Source organism: Cavia porcellus, unplaced genomic scaffold (assembly GCF_034190915.1).
Source record: "Cavia porcellus strain 051 isolate PalLab524CR breed Dunkin Hartley unplaced genomic scaffold, mCavPor4.1 scaffold_22, whole genome shotgun sequence".
NCBI classification, from domain to species: Eukaryota; Metazoa; Chordata; class Mammalia; order Rodentia; family Caviidae; genus Cavia; species Cavia porcellus.
The window spans coordinates 9,409,546-9,425,703 of NW_026947505.1; the positions used below are offsets into that span (position 1 = coordinate 9,409,546).

The 16,158-nt window shown below is 38.0% G+C and overlaps 1 protein-coding gene across 11 annotated transcripts in view; it reads left to right on the plus strand.

Annotated features, from left to right (window-relative positions):
- The window catches only part of Adgrg6 (adhesion G protein-coupled receptor G6), a 128,312-nt gene that overhangs the window by 98,470 nt on the left and 13,684 nt on the right, over positions 1-16,158 (plus strand). For all 11 annotated transcript variants that reach the window (XM_063233386.1, XM_063233392.1, XM_063233388.1 and 8 more), the window contains 5 exons: positions 1,292-1,398; positions 5,762-5,889; positions 6,585-6,853; positions 7,977-8,073; positions 8,911-9,194. In XM_063233386.1, the coding sequence (XP_063089456.1) occupies positions 1,292-1,398; positions 5,762-5,889; positions 6,585-6,853; positions 7,977-8,073; positions 8,911-9,194 (885 nt within the window). The remainder of the gene's footprint in view (positions 1-1,291; positions 1,399-5,761; positions 5,890-6,584; positions 6,854-7,976; positions 8,074-8,910; positions 9,195-16,158) is intronic.

Genomic DNA, 16,158 nt, shown 5'->3' on the forward strand with positions numbered 1-16,158 from the left:
TCTAGAACACTTCTAAAGGGACTCTTTCATATGCCTAAGGCGTACAATTAGAAATGAAGCTTCCAGACCAGAAAGTGTAAAGTGGTGAAAAACACACTTAAGGAAGGTAAGTGTAGAGATTCGAATGGTGGTAAGGGACGTGGAAAACAATGAAGAGCCTCCACGGTGGCATTTAACAGCCAAGAAAGGAAGGCAAAATTAAGAGAAAAGCCAATCATTAGGCAAATGGTTAGATTTGTAAATGCTTTTCAGGAGCAGTAAAAGCGATGAAACTTCATGGTTTTGCCCTCGAAAGATCACTTTCCCTCAGTGTCCCTCACTGAAATCATTGTAGCAAAATCAGACCTGGCATCATGTAGGAATATTTAAACTATATATACCTTGGAATGGACAAACCCTCTCCCTTTCTTTTAGATTCCTTGTGGTGGGGGGGGAGGTCAGTGTTGTTCTTCAGGGTATTAGTTGCACAGTTTTGATATCATGATTTACTCAAGTAGTGTTCATCATTACAAAAATTTCCTGGTATCTTAAAATAAATGGATCAATATTTTAATAACATGAGTGGCTTGTATGTCACATTATACCATCCAAGTCACCTAAGGTGCATTAAAATGATCTGTAGTAATCATCACATGTGTAACTGCTGCATATATAATAGCATCTTCTGAGAAACCAGACATATTTGGTTCTTATATTTTCACAAAGATGTGTACTGATCTTGGCAGGCAGGGGTGGATATGTTTGTCTCCCATGAGTCCATATGAAATATATTTGAAAAGATTGCCCTTTTCCTAGACATTTATTTTTATAAAAGTTATACTTGAATCAAATACCTGAAGCCTCCCCGAGTTACTTCAATAGAACATACCAACTCGATAGTCTCCCTTTGCCTGCCCAGCACTAACATTTCATGATTCTAAGAATCTAAATCATTCTAGGTATTAATGGTTTTAAGAATGATAATCTCAGTTACTTAAGAATCTGAGGCAAAGGATCACGAATCTGAGGCCAGTCTAGGTAATTTAGTGAGATGCTGTATCAAAAAAAAAAAAAATTAGCAATAATGAAAGGTCAACAGTCTGAGTAGATAGCTCGAGGGAGAGAACCTCTTGGGATGTTTACTGGGCTTCAACCCCAGTAACACCCGTGCACACACACAAAAGAATTGTATCGCTCCTACAGATAAAGTCTGTAAACCAGGAGGAACTAAAGCCAGTGTCCCTGAAGACATTCTCAACCCACATAGAAAAGTTACTGTTGTTTTCTCACACTTTGTCCATTCCTTCCACAGAGAGTTTTGGGGGATGGAACACGTCAGGATGTGTTGCTCACAGAGATTCAGATGCCAGTGAGACCATCTGCCTGTGTAACCACTTCACACACTTTGGGGTCCTCATGGTAAGGGGGAGATGATGTGGTATAATTTCAGAAGGCATATTTGTTTTCTGTGAGTCCACCTTTTTAGGCTATGTGTTTTGGAAATTAGTTCCTGGTAATATTCATCTGTACCCTGAATCTTGAATCTTAAACAATACTCTGATAGCAGAGAGCATACATTACAATTATATGGAAGAAATTATGGGAAAAAACTGTTCTTTTTTCATAGTATTAAGAGGTATGATAGATCTAGAGAAAATAAAATCTCATGAAACTCTTTAGAGAAGTAAAATCAAGGAGATAAGGATATGGAGAGGAAAGGAAGGAAAAAAATTCAAATGAAAATCGTGGATGTTACTAATATGGAAGAAAATTCAGATTGATGAAAAAGTTTCTTCGGTAGGTTATAACTCAGTAGGTTTGACTGCTACTCTGTACCATGAGTGTGTGACAGGTGACTACCTCTCCTGGAGATGGCAGTCTGCAAGGACGGGTTAGTGACTCAAGTTAGCATGGAGACTTCAGTCCTGCAAGAGAAATGATGGGCTTAGCATTTCTCTCATGCTCAGGACCTTGTTCCTTTCTTCCCTCCTCCTTTTCCATGGCCATCCTTAGCCTGTGTACCCAACAGTTTCAGCCAATAAGTAGGTCAGTGTGTGTTTTCAGCTCACCAAATCTTCAAAATCCACCTCACCCAAGGACTGGTTGGAAGTCATCTATAGTACTACACCTTTGCCTTTTATCCCCATCCATTTGTGTTTTTGCAAACATTTCCCTGGTATCTAGAGCAGCCTCCGATATTGCCAGGGCTCTAGTTTCAGTGTAGTTTCCAAAAAGGGATCAACCACGTTTGCTTTTTTAATAGGATATGGGAGCAATGTCAGCTGAAACATTAAAGCTTTTGCAGTTGGAAACACAGACATGAGGTTGTGTTTATCCTTTCTCTTCAGTCTTGCACCCCTCTTCCTGTGGGGCCTGAGAGGAGCCAGCGAGGAACTGCGGGATGTAGTACTTGGCTCCTGAACTACTTGGCCTCTGCAAGTGGCCATTGTCGTATGGCAGCTTTGCAAGCTGCGATTTTCCTGACAACCCAGGACATAAATGCTCTGAGGGATAAGAATAAGTCATTGAAAAAGGTGGCAAATCACAGAAAATGACTTTTTCATGGCCATAAAGTATGCATAGCTTTTATCCTCTGGCAGAACATGATTATCAACAATTAAATGGTAGCACATTTTTCAATAGCAATGTAAAAAGAAATTTAAATTTTGTTTTCATCTTTGCCTTTCTTTAAAAGTGGTGGCAGCTATTCTTTTATAAAATAACCTATTTTATGGGATTAGTCATTCAGGAATACAAGCTGCCACTTAATTCATTTAAATCATATGTGTGGATATGACTAAAGTTTAGTATATAAAGATAACAAAAACAAATTAACTACTCAGGGATGATTTTTATCCAAGCAAGTTTTAACTGCCCATTGCTTTGACTCTCTAGTCCCTTTGTCTGAGTTTGTAATTTGCTTATTACTTTTATGTTCACATCTGATTAAATTATTTATTTTGTATAAATATATATGGAAATAGACATGTTTCATGTTATCTTTCCACTTTCCATCTTGACTGCATTTGTAAGATTATAAACTGCTGGAAGAAAAACTTTCCAAAATCTATCCTTTCTGGCAATGTAACTGTATCCTTTCAGCCTTTTCCAGACCACCAAGACATTGTTAAGAATTTTTCTTGCTAGATAAACTCTTCATTCACTTGCACATTACCAGAGTCTAAATTTTCCCATGGCACAGAAACCCATAAGTGCATCTTTTAATCTACAAAAGTGTGTAGAGTATAATGCCCTCTGCTCTACTTCTCTGCAGATTTTTAACACTAGTACATTTTCATGTTGGCAAATCTAGAGGGATACATACTTTTATATTTTAATTCTCTGTACATTTAAAGCAACATAAAAATTCTGTATAAATACATATTAGTAAAGAGTACTATCTAATGTTTACTTTGAGTTCTGGGTTGTATTGTGGTTTGCAAGTGAGCTGCCTTACCTAGACCGGAGGAGAGGTTTTACAAGAACCAAGTCCCTCAAGTCTGTGATCCAGTTCTCTGGTCTGAGATCCTGGAGTAACTGGAGTGTTGCCTGAGATAACCTATCTGGAGCTGAGTAGCACCTGACTGCACACCCACCCCTCATGTGCTTGCAGGGATTGGGAGATTCTTGGGATAATGAGGAGGAGTCCCCTCTGCCTTGTGAGTTCTCGAGTCTCCTGATTTCTGTCCCTCTCTGCACCTCTCCATGTTACAAAGTTACCTGTTCTTTCTGTTTTATTCACTTCACACATGGATATGTTCAAGCAATCACTTTATTCAAGACTTATGTGTAGGTAGCAGATTTACTGACTTTTTAAAGAAAATTAACATATATAAGAAAAAATCTGTAACATGTTTTTCATAAGAATCTGAAAGGTTACATTGGATGTTTGATAAATCTCATTTTCAAGAAGGCTCTGTTTTTGAACATTTCCATGATTGAAGCAATTTTCATCCAACTGTGGTTTAGTGATGGGTCTTATCTTAAGATATATCCCTATTCTAACCCCCTATTTAAGGAGGAAAAGATTTTCCTACCATGTCAGATTTTTGAAAAAGTACGCCTGAACACTGAAATTAATGACTCATGTCATAATATGCTGAAAAGTGTTTATTCCACCATTGCACAGTAACCCTCAACACTTCGTTGTTTAATTTTGGGTGGGGGGAGGTAACCAGGAATTGAACTCAAGACTTTGTGCTTGGCCAAGCACTTGTGCTGCCCAGCCCAACCCACTCTTTAAATTGTGCCCTTTCAGGTGTGTGGGATTTAAAAAATACAGCCTAAAAATTTTAGTTTCTCATTCATTAAAAAAAAATTTTTTTTGTCCTTTTGAGACAGGGTTTTGCTATGCAGTTCAGGCTGGCCTTGAGCTCACTTTGAAGCCCAGGCTGGTCTCGAACTCACAACGATCCTCCTGCCTCAGCCTCCCGAGTGCTGGGATTACAGGTGTGAGCCACCACACCGGGCTTCATTAAAAATTTTTTTTTAAATTTTTAAATTTTCATTTTAAAGAGAATGAAAGCAAGCAAAATAAAACAATTAAGTCAATTAAACTAGTATAAGTGACACAAGAATTCAAAACAACAGGAAATCAACAATGATTAGCATAATACCTCTTGTTGTCTTCAAAATAGCTGCAGATACTTTCAGACATAGTAAAAACTGGACAAAACGGAACAGAATCTGATCAATAAAACACAAAATAGTGAATTCAATAGACTTGAAAAACAAGATAATACTAAATCCAAAATGGCTACTATAATATATCTTGTTATCTTAGAAGTAGCTACCCATGCCATTGGATATAATAAAATCAAGCAAAACCAAATAGAGTAAAACCTTACCCAACAAAATAATGAAAATGATGCAGGACTTCCAGACAAGATGATAGGGAATTAACAATGACTACCACCTTCAGAAAGAGATTCCCAATAGATGCTACACTGCGTATTGTTATCCTGTGAATAGATGACCAGACTACTGGCTTTAGACCTGCAAAGTCAGTGAAACACTAAACACTACAAGCATTAAATTGTATTTTACTTCAATAGCTATCATTGCAGCCCGTGTTTCCTGGATCAGCTGGTCACTAACAGCAGGGGATGGGGGAGAGGGGTGTTGGCTGTCACCCCAGTGGCCACATATGGTGCCAGTTTGCAGGGAGGGCTTGCTTCTTGGTGAAGGACTTGGTTAAGGACTGCAGGTTCTCTTGCCCTGCAGTCCTTAAAAGTATTTTTTTAAAAACTCCCCCAAAACACATACCATGTTTTGAAATGACCATGATTAGAAGCCTCAGCATCACCTTAGAGCCAGACATTCATAGCCACCAGTGCCAGTTTTTCTGAGGATATCCACCTGCAAAGATCTGAAGTTCCAGTGTTTTGGCCAGGAGGTCACAGTAGCCTCCATTTGTACTCACGGCCTCAGTTGCATAAATAGAAATGAGCCTGTTGCTTATTGTGTAAGGCAGCCCCCTCCTCTCCAGTTTCTGTTGGGAACTGAGTGATTCTGCTCTTCAGCTTATACTGGGGTCTAAGAGTTTGGGTAAGAAGATAAAGATATAAAATAGTGTATGCTTCCTTCCTACAGGAACACTGCCTTTTTCTCTCACATGCTGATCTGAAAGTGTGTGATGAATGGGATTTCAGGGTCCGTGTATTTTTGTTGTTCACAGCCTCTAAGAGTGAGCTGCTCTGAGTGAGCAATGATTTTCTGATGACACAGAGCACCTTTGTTAGGGGACAAGAATTCTCACTGCTGCTTCTTGTGTTTTGTGCAGGACCTTCCACGAAGTGCCTCCCAGATAGATGCAAGAAACACCAAAGTACTCACATTCATCACCTATATCGGGTGTGGAGTGTCTGCTATTTTCTCAGCAGCAACCCTCCTGACATACGTTGCTTTTGAGTAAGTATTTTTTTGTCTGCCAAACCCAGAACAGACCATTCCAAATGTGAATCAGAAAATTGCCTTGGCTTTTAAGAACAGTCCTGCACTTTGTGAATCATGTTGGGCAGTGCAGTTTTAGTGTTCAAGTTTCTCATAGGATCAGACAACATGAAAGTTCTAGCTAGATTACTAAATTTATAATTACTGTGTTTCTATTTGCAAAAAAGATACTTAAATCTGTTAGAGATGGTTAACATTTAATTAAATGTAATTGCATAAAATGCTTTCTTTGTCATAAAAGGTGAACTTATTTGCTTCAGAAATCTTATAAAATTAGCCCTGAAACAGAAAAAAATTCAAGGGAATTAAAGCATAAAAAAAGAAACTTCAAAGCAGTCTAGGGAATTTGTTTTTAATGAAAATGTCATTCTTAAAACTCTAAAATTTTTCCTGGATGGAAGAATATCTGTAGAAACCATTTGGGAATTCTGCAAACAATTGGAAGCAGTTTTGGAAAGAAATTAGTGTTTAAAAAGTCTTTATAACCTACCAGGTACCCATAAATATCTTTAGTCCTCCATGTAGTAGAACCCTGTCCCAAAGAATGGGATCACCTATCCTACTGCAGAGTTCTAGAACATATGAGTTTGTCCTCATGCCTAAAAGATTTATTTAAAACATTCACCTTGGTCTTCTTGTCTTTGTTTTTCTAGGAAACTACGAAGGGATTATCCCTCCAAAATCTTGATGAACCTCAGTTCAGCCCTGCTGTTCCTGAATCTCATCTTCCTCCTGGACGGCTGGATCACTTCCTTTGAGGTGGACGGACTGTGCACAGCAGTTGCCGTCCTGCTGCACTTCTTCCTCCTGGCCACCTTCACCTGGATGGGGCTGGAAGCGATCCACATGTACATTGCTCTGGTTAAAGTATTTAACACCTACATCCGCCGCTATATTCTAAAATTCTGCATCATCGGTTGGGGTAAGCCTCCCAAATGTTTTTGCTTTGCTGTTTCTGTCACATTGCCCACTACTCTTGGGAGAACCCTTGTTTGAAAAGAACAGCACTGCAAACAATGGGGCTGATGTGCGTGCATCAGATATCCTGAAGAACAGCATCCTCAGCACTGCATTAAAAAAAAAAACCTCTTCAGTAGTCCTCGCTGTGTTGAGAAGGAAAGGAAAGCCTTAGCGCCTGAGTCACCACAGACTCATTTCCTGAGCCCAGAGCCAGCCCACCCAAGTCTGGAGAAGCAGCTGGCAGACCGTGGCCCATTCCCATTATGCTTCCAAAGAGAAAGGCTGGCTGAGACCCTGTGCTGTAGTCATCCCTGAACGCATGCTCACTTTGTGGAAGCCGGAGAAAGAATGTTATTTTTGTGTGTGTACAACCAAGATACTTACAGAATTCTTGCTTTAAACTTTTTAAATGAGTTCTTAGTCAGACGTGGAATGGTCATGTTAGCCTGTTTGGAATCTTTTCTCTGAGCGCCTTTCTTTTCTTGGGTTTCATTTTGGACTAGGTGTTCTAGAGTTTTCTCACAATTCTTTTTCAGATAGTAATAAAGATGTTCAGTGCCCTCTTAGAAGGCAAGAAAAGCATCTTTAAGGGAATTGGGGTGGCATCAATGTCCCTCCTGAAATATGCATGGAAGTATTTTATTGATTCTTAGGAGAGAAGAAAGAAAATCATAAAGCTTTGATATCCCTGTTGATTTTCTCATACCTTTTCTAAATTGTTTGCTTTATATAAAAAGAAGACTGACTTTATTTCTGTGCTGTGGAGAGCCAGTGTGGTGTCATCAGTGAAGCTACATCAGTGCTGGATTCTGTAGATTCAGATCCTGCAGACTCCAGTGGATATCTCTGAGCAAAGAGAAGACTAGCCTTGGAAGAGCAGATTCTGCTTGTTGCCATGTAGGGCTGGTGATTCCACACCAAGGAGAGGATTTTGTTATTGGTTTGAATCAACTGCCAGTTCTAAGTAACTAGAGCCTGTCATATGAAAGGTTTTCTTTCTTTCCCCTTCCCTTGGTGTTATCAGCACTTACAAAGCAATTCCCTGTGCTTCAGGAGACCTTGCGTGTCTTATCTCTTCATAACAGGTTTGCCTGCCTTAGTGGTGTCTGTTATCCTAGCGAGCAGAAAACAAAACGAAGTCTACGGTAAAGAAAGTTATGGGAAGGAACAAGGTGATGAGTTGTAAGTAATATGAATTATTGTGGAATTTATTTTTGATGAATATATGTATTGTGTTCCCTGGAGTTCACTGTAAGTTTCTGCATAAATAGACTTCCAGTAGGTACTAGGGCATCTATAAATTGTAACTCGTCAATTTTGCCCATAGTACAGTTTAAATTTTCTTTCTTCTATTTTATAAGCTATATAGCATTGAGTTTATTCTTCAGTGCAATAAGATGCTTTATAATAGAAGTAACCTTTGTAATTTTGCGTGAAAGTGTTCACAGAGGAAACTTACAATGCTACCATAAGGTCTCACTTCAATTAGACCAATTGTATTACTAGAAATTATTTTGTTCACTCTAGTGAACCCATAATTAGGTGTGACTTGAATGACTACCAATGATTCTTCCCGTATGAATTTGTCAAGATGACAGACTTGGGGGCAAAAGACTTCAGCAGACTTCTGGTTGCACAGTATTTTGTAGAATAGTATAACACAAACACCCCAACTACAAAAGTAAACAAAAATAAGTGATGAAATCCCAAATTCTTAGAGTAAAAGCACATAAGAGAAGAGGAGGTTAGACACAGTTTGGGGTGAGCCAAATCAGAATTCAAGCAGCCACCCCGTGTTGTTTTACATGTTGACTTAAAAAACTAGATATTATGATAGTGCCTATCTAAACCCAAAGGAAAAAATCCATCTGTGAAAGATCAAAGAAGACACAGGTCTAGGGAAGTAAAGTGACTTTCCAAGGGTGTCAAAGAGAGAAATCTGCAGTAGTTCAACTCAAAGAAAACTCTTAAGCATGGCATGAGAACCAAACTCTTTCTCTCTCATTCTTCTTTGTGAAGCTGTTGGATTCAGGACCCGGTGGTGTTTTATGTGACTTGTGCTGGGTATTTTGGAGTCATGTTCTTCCTGAACGTTGCCATGTTCATCGTGGTGATGGTGCAGATCTGTGGGAGAAACGGCAAGAGAAGCAACCGGACCCTGCGAGAAGAGGTCTTACGGAACCTGCGCAGCGTAGTTAGCCTAACCTTCCTGCTGGGAATGACGTGGGGTTTCGCTTTCTTTGCCTGGGGACCCTTAAATATCCCTTTCATGTACCTCTTCTCCATCTTCAATTCATTGCAAGGTAAGATAAATGCTACCAGGACATTTTTCACTTCCCAATGTATCACATCTGCTGATAAGCTTCTTTGGGACAGATGCCAGGTCAGGTCTCTGTGTCACCAAGCCAAGTGCATAGATAACTTTTACCTCCTGTACAGTTTTGCTAAGTGTTGCTGCTCTTCAGGAAACCTTGTCTTACACAGGTTTCCCATGCACATTCAGAGTATTTGGTTTCTATTCAGGGACAGAAACAGTGCACCTGGACTCCTTGGATTTCAAATTAAATACCACCTGATTTAGAAACTCTTATCTTTTCATGACATAGAGCAGTCTAGCAAACATTTGCCAGTGGTCTCCTTTGTATAAACACACAAAGCTTTCTTCAAGGAGTTTTCAGTCACATTTCTGATTCCATAGTACAGACTGTAGTGTACTGTATTTATTTAACTTTTTTTTTAATTTATTTATTTAACTTTTAACTCTGAGTCATATAAATTATTTTTATGAACATGAATTTACATTCTCTTAATATGCCCTGTGTTGTTCATCAAACCCCTAATGTGCAGAACTATCATGAGGCCAATAGCCCTAGAGAAATTAGATCACAACATACGGAATATTTTTGAGCAGTGCAGTGCTAATGGTTTATAAAAGGTCTTGGCCTTGCAGTTGTGTGTGGAAAGAAAGACCAGACTAAAGCTGCACTAGCCTGAGCTGGAGTGGGAGGCAGGTTTGTGCAAAGCAAATGAGGTGCCTAACTGGGTGCTCCCTACAGGTGTCTTCTAAGAAAGGTTTGTACTTAGTGCAGAAGAATATGGCTCACTGCTTACTGCCCCACCTTCCCATCAGATGGTGAACTAAAACAGTGTGTCAAAGATTCTTTGTTAAAAGAAGGGATGGAGCAAGGGAAAGGCTTTGGGTATGGTCTACATCCACAGGGGGAATCCTGTGGCATAACTGCACTAATTTGTTTAGCAAATTTTATTCAGATTCGCTCTCCCATAATGGTGGAAACATGCTGGCTTGTTATCTTTAGTTAATGGGATAATAAGATGAAGTTCATCTCCAAAAGTTGGAAACTGAGTACACAGTGTACAAATGCATCTCAATCGGGATCTAGCTCTATAAAGTGAGCATTCCTTCACTTAAAGTCTTCTATAGTACACTACATAAAAGGGCCTCAATAAATATTGACAAAAGCGTCTGTTAACATTAGAAATTCCATGGTTTTATATTTCAGGATCGGACATGAAAGGCACAATGATCTGCCAGCCCAACCTTGGTTTTGCTTTTAGAGTTTCCTGGCAGCATCGTTAACCTTCAGCAGCTACAGTTGTCTTTGCAGCTCTGTTTCCATGAATAAGAATTGGGATGTTTTATTTTTCCCAGCATGGGTCTCTTGTCAAGAGGGAAAAATGTTGTAAGCCATCATCAAGTCAGTGTTCTTCATAAATCACTGACTTTTAAGGCTGATTTTTAAATTGTATAAATTCGGAACAGATTTCTGCACATTTGATGATATTAAAAACACCTTCTAAAAAGAATTTAATTAAAAGTCAGTGATACAGAGCACATGAGTCTACCAACAATTGCATAGCTGGCCAGCCTATGTGAAATTTCTTGGGATGCCATGGAAAGTTACCTACTAGTTTTTATTGGTGAATCCTTCCAAGAGAGATTTTGCTGTTCAAGTTTGTGCTTTATTAAAAGAAGCTTGTGGGATTTAGACAGTTTAAAAGAACAGCTAAATGACTATAGGATTAAATCATATAGCAGTTAAGCAAACTTCATCACATCTATTCTTTTTTTCTTTCTGAGTCTCTTTATTTAGCAACTTTCTTTTCCTTTGATCCTTTGCCTCACAGAGCTCATACCAGGAATCACTAATGTTAACGAAATGCATCAGTATATGGCAGGTGGTGACGACAGGAGGGGACCAAAGACATGAGGTCTGTGCTGGAATCTGAAGTGTCAGTAGGAATTAACTAGGGGAAAGGTGGGAGTAGAAGTGAGGACAAGAGTATTTCGAGTAGAAGGTACTTCCTAAGCACAATGGTGATTTTAACTCTTGTGGGAAGATACACTGGGAAGGGAGGTACTTGAGTCAGATGGAATCTCTACTTTTAGTCTTTTGAAGAATCCTCACACTGATTTCCATAGTGGTTATAATAGTGTACATCCCTACCATCATATTACAGGAATACACACATGCCCATGGTTATAGCAGCACAATTTATAATAGCTAGATCCTGGAAATGGTGTATGTATCCATCAACAGATGAGTGGATGAGGAATGTGATATTTATACACAATGAACTAGTACTGTGACATGCAAAACAATAAACTTGAGGCATTTGTAGACAAGTGAATACAACTTGAGAACGTAATATGAAAGTGTAAATGCTGTATGGTTTGTCTTACATGAGAATATGTATTTAAATTCATAGTTATAAAGTAAATGTTTAAATTCACATAAATGTTTAAAAAGAACCCAGAAGTATTTGTGTATATATTATATACTATATTACATAAAATAAAGAACAAAATAGAAGGTAGATAAATAGAAAGTAAGAAGTTCAAATAATTTCCTAAATTACCTACTTCATTGCTTCAAAAGTACTTTAAAATAAGTGCTAATGTATTTCATTTATACTAGTTTCCATTAGTTTATTGAAAATGAAATTTTGTGCTATTATCTGTTTGTTTTTTTAAGACAATCTTGTGTCTATTCATGTATTCTAAGTACTTTGAAGATCATGATATGTGTATCATGTATTGACTATTGTTATAGTTTGTTATGAAGTTTTAAACTTGCATATAAATTTTAAAAAGAGCAATGAGGAGTGTTTGAAAGGTGTTGAGCACAACGGTGTGACATAGTCGGGTGTGTTTTGTAAAGCTACAGGTGGACAGAATGTGCAGAATGGATGAGAACAATCTAACGATGCCTGCATCATCAGGCGAAGGGAGGATTTGAAGCGGTTCAGGGTGGGGGCCCAGTAGTTTCGGCTGTGGTGGTCTAGGGAGCTAGAGATGAGCAAGCAAGACAAATGTGATGCAAAGGATGTACTGCAAAGCACTCCACTGGTTTAGACATTAAATTCTTATATTTCTAGAATAGTTTGGGTAAGGAGTTGTCTTAAAACACAGTATTCTGAAAGCCAAAGCTCTTAAAAAATCATAATCTCAGTTGTAGTTTGCATGCAGCTGAGCACCAAGGAGTCATAAGGGACTTTCTGGATGCCACAGACAAATCATACAATATTTAAACTTTAATATTATGTTCTCAAATTTTATCCATCTGCCTCCAAATGTCTCAAGTTTCTCGTTCTGTATGTCAGAGTACTAGTATCATGTAGAGTGCAGAGGTAGGACTTCTGGGGGGCAGCAAGGCCTCGAGGGAGTCCACTGAAACCCAGGGTGCATCTTTCAGAGGAGTCGCTTTTTATAGGTTTCTTTTCACATTAATTCTTCAAAATTTGTTTCAGCATGTTACAATCTATTTTATCTCTGAGTTCTTACGTTGTTTTGTGTGTACAAGTACATATATGTGTCATTATAGAAAAACTAATAACTACAATATGCATATTGTAAATTTTATATGCTTTTTATATTTTATCTGTATATTTATTTTAATAAGTACTTTAATTTTTATTTGGTTTTATGTATCTTCATTTTTTGCATAGACTTTAAACAACTACCAAAAATCAGGCTGAGTATCAGAAAATTACAATCTGTGTGACTATACCTAAAATTTTACCTGAGTGAGCAAATGACTCCAAGTTAAAACCAAGTTGTCTTGGATACATTTCTCTCACTGCTGAGACAGAATACTTGATGCTCAAAAGTAAGAAATGGAAAGTTTATTTAGTTCACAGTTTGTGGAGGTTTCAGCTCGTAATCAGCTGGTTCCAAAGCAGACTTAGGAGTGACAGTTCAGCAGAAGACAGCAAAAGCAGCAAGAAAAAAAAAAAGGGAGAGAGCAAGCCTCTTTTCCTCCCTGAATATTATTAGCAAGCTTTTCCCCCTAGGGAGAGTGTAGCACCCCCACCATTTCCATGCCCTTCTCTACTCAGGCTTAGGATGTTTACAAAGTGAAGACCCTGGTCCCCTGCTGAGTCACTTAATTAAACTTCTAAATTTCTCAAATTAACACAATGAACAACATGCCAGATGAGTAAAGGCAGGTCCTCTATACCCCAGGATATAGAGTTGCTGAATTACTTAGTTAAACTTCTAGATTTCTCAAGTTGACACGATATATCAACCATTATACAAGTTTATTATTTACCAGTTTCCCTTAATATATTTTTTAATTTTATGTACTTCACTTGGTTAAATTACATAACAATCATTTAACTGATTTGTTTCTAAGATTGAAAGATAAACAAACCGGGCCTAGGGATTTAGCTCAGCGGCTTAAGCACCTGCCTTGCAAGCAGGCGGTCATGAGTTCAATCCCTGGTACCGATAAAAATGAAAAAAAAAAGACACACACAAAAAAAGAAAGATAAACAAACCTATTCTTAACACGATAGGGTTACATGAATTTTATATTTTATATTTTTTACTCCTTTCTCACTATGAAGCTGGTAAATCACTACATTAAATCTTCTAAGATTTCTAATTTCATAAGATTGTGTATAGATTGCTATGCATTAAAGAAATCTTTGACATAGCTACATCATGCTGCACGTCTGAGAACATTAATAATTCATCCTGAAAAATACAAGGCAATTTCCCACTGCCAAGAAGATCTTGCTGAGGAAATCTGTCTCATGATAATATCATGCACACATTTGTGGGGAGTAATTATTGCTGAGCTACAGCTGTTTGTTATACAAGTGATGAACTGTAGCTTAGCCTGTACAATTTGTTCATTACCCATTACAAAAATATTTGACAGCATCAGTTAGATTAGATTTCTCTGAAATTACAGGAAAGTTTCTCTCCTGGTAAATTCAGCAGGTTGCAAAGTCTACCTCAGACTCCAGAGTTTAGAGTTGATTAATAGCTCAGGATCCAACAGCCCATGTCTGTGCAGATAAGACAGCAGATAATAAGATGTGCAAATAATAAGATGCAAGGTGCCATTGCTCAACTAGAAACTGCTGTGTGAAACACAAAAGACATGATTAATCTACTCAGAGATAAGGTTTGTCCTGAATTACTTTGATAACATGAAGATATCCACAGCAACAGAAATAGCACGTTTGTATCATGAAGAGTGTTTTACAGGCATTTGTGAAAAATATCTATGATTTTACTTTTTTTCAAGTCTTAAAAGTAGTTGCCTATAAAAGAGGATATTGTTTTTGCAAAGAAACTGAGGCTTGGAAAAGTTAATGATTTTTCTTGAGATCATTGAAACCTACAATGTAACAACTATGTAACATATGAAAATAGCAAAACACACTGTTAGGAGGGGAATTACTAAGTAGAAAACCCAAATACATAACTACTCCATCAGGTTTTATTTCAAATTTATTAAGAGATGAATATCTACTTCCACTTATTAATGAACACAAATTTAATGAATAAATGACAATTTTATATACTTACTCAAAAGTCATTTAGGAAAGTATCATGAAGTTATTGGTAAACTAAGAAAATGAAATTTTACCCCAAATTATGAAGTAAACTATGCTAACTGCCAATTAAGTCTTCTGTGCCCTGGAAGTCAAGGTTAGTAACTTACAATAGTCGAGCTGTTATGCAGTCACACATACAATACACATATTGAGTTGCTGCTAAGGAACCCCAAGCACCTGAGCAGACATCATGTTGAGTGGAACATTACACATATCAAAGAAATAAATTACTCATCTTTTGGCAGTGAATTTTGTGCCATAGGGAAATTATTTTCTAAAGGGCAACTTGGTAGAATGAAAGGAGGATTCAAGAAGTTTCCAGAGACAGCCATAAACCTTTAAAGATTCCCAGCCCAAGAGCCAGCTGGCTTTCTCTCTTGACAGCAGAACCCAGGACCTGGTTACATAGCCAAATGAAGCCTTGCTGGGGAATTCAGAGTTCATCCAGACCATTTCTGTCAGCAGTCATTACCTGCAGCATGCGGTCTCTTCTGCCCAAATACCTGGTTCAATTAATTCTTGACTGATTTCCCAATTAAAACTCCAGGATTTTATGCTTCTATTCAAGGCCTGAATGAGACACTGATCATTCACTGTTATTCACTTTGATGCCATCCCACATCACTGCAGTTATTTGTGCAGTCTATGCAGTCTTTCCTTTGAGTGTTTAAATCTTTACCACCCTTATATTTGTATCAGAAAGTCACTTTCTGCCTGAACCACGCAGAAGGAATGAGGTAGTGGAGGAGCCAATTTTTTAGGCAGAATATTTAAATGTATCTTTAAAAAAATCCTTACTACTTAAGTAGCTCTACAGAAGCCAACACTAAAGACAAGCATACAAAAATCTATAGTGAATATGACAAATATTTGGAAGTAGGATTAGGGTTTTTTTTCCCCTCTTTAAATTTTAAAAAGTTGCAACAGTAAGTTTGCAGTACATGATTAGGTCGGCTGTTGGGAGCTGGTGCACGTGTGCAGCACACCTTTATTCTGTCTACATTCCCTCTCTCTCCATCTTTTATTGTCTTCCCACTTGCAAAGGCCCCATCTCCCCGTTTCTTATTATTGATCTTTTATTCTGCTTTTTAAATTATGCACACTTTGAGTTTCTCATATAAGAGAAATCATGCAATATTTAAGCTTGTGCGTCCGATTGATTTCACTGAACATTAAGATTCAGACATGCTATTGAATGTGTTCCAAGGTAGATAGCAACATAGGGATCGAAATCCAAATGCACTACTTGAGATTTTTAGAATGCTTCTCACTCTTAGTGTAAAATGCAATCCTTTTTCCCTCTACCACGCTCTTCTGTGGATTTGGTGACTCATCTGTGGCCTTTAGAGTCCTTCTCTAGGACAATTTGGCCAAGTGTGGAGTGTGTTGTTTTCC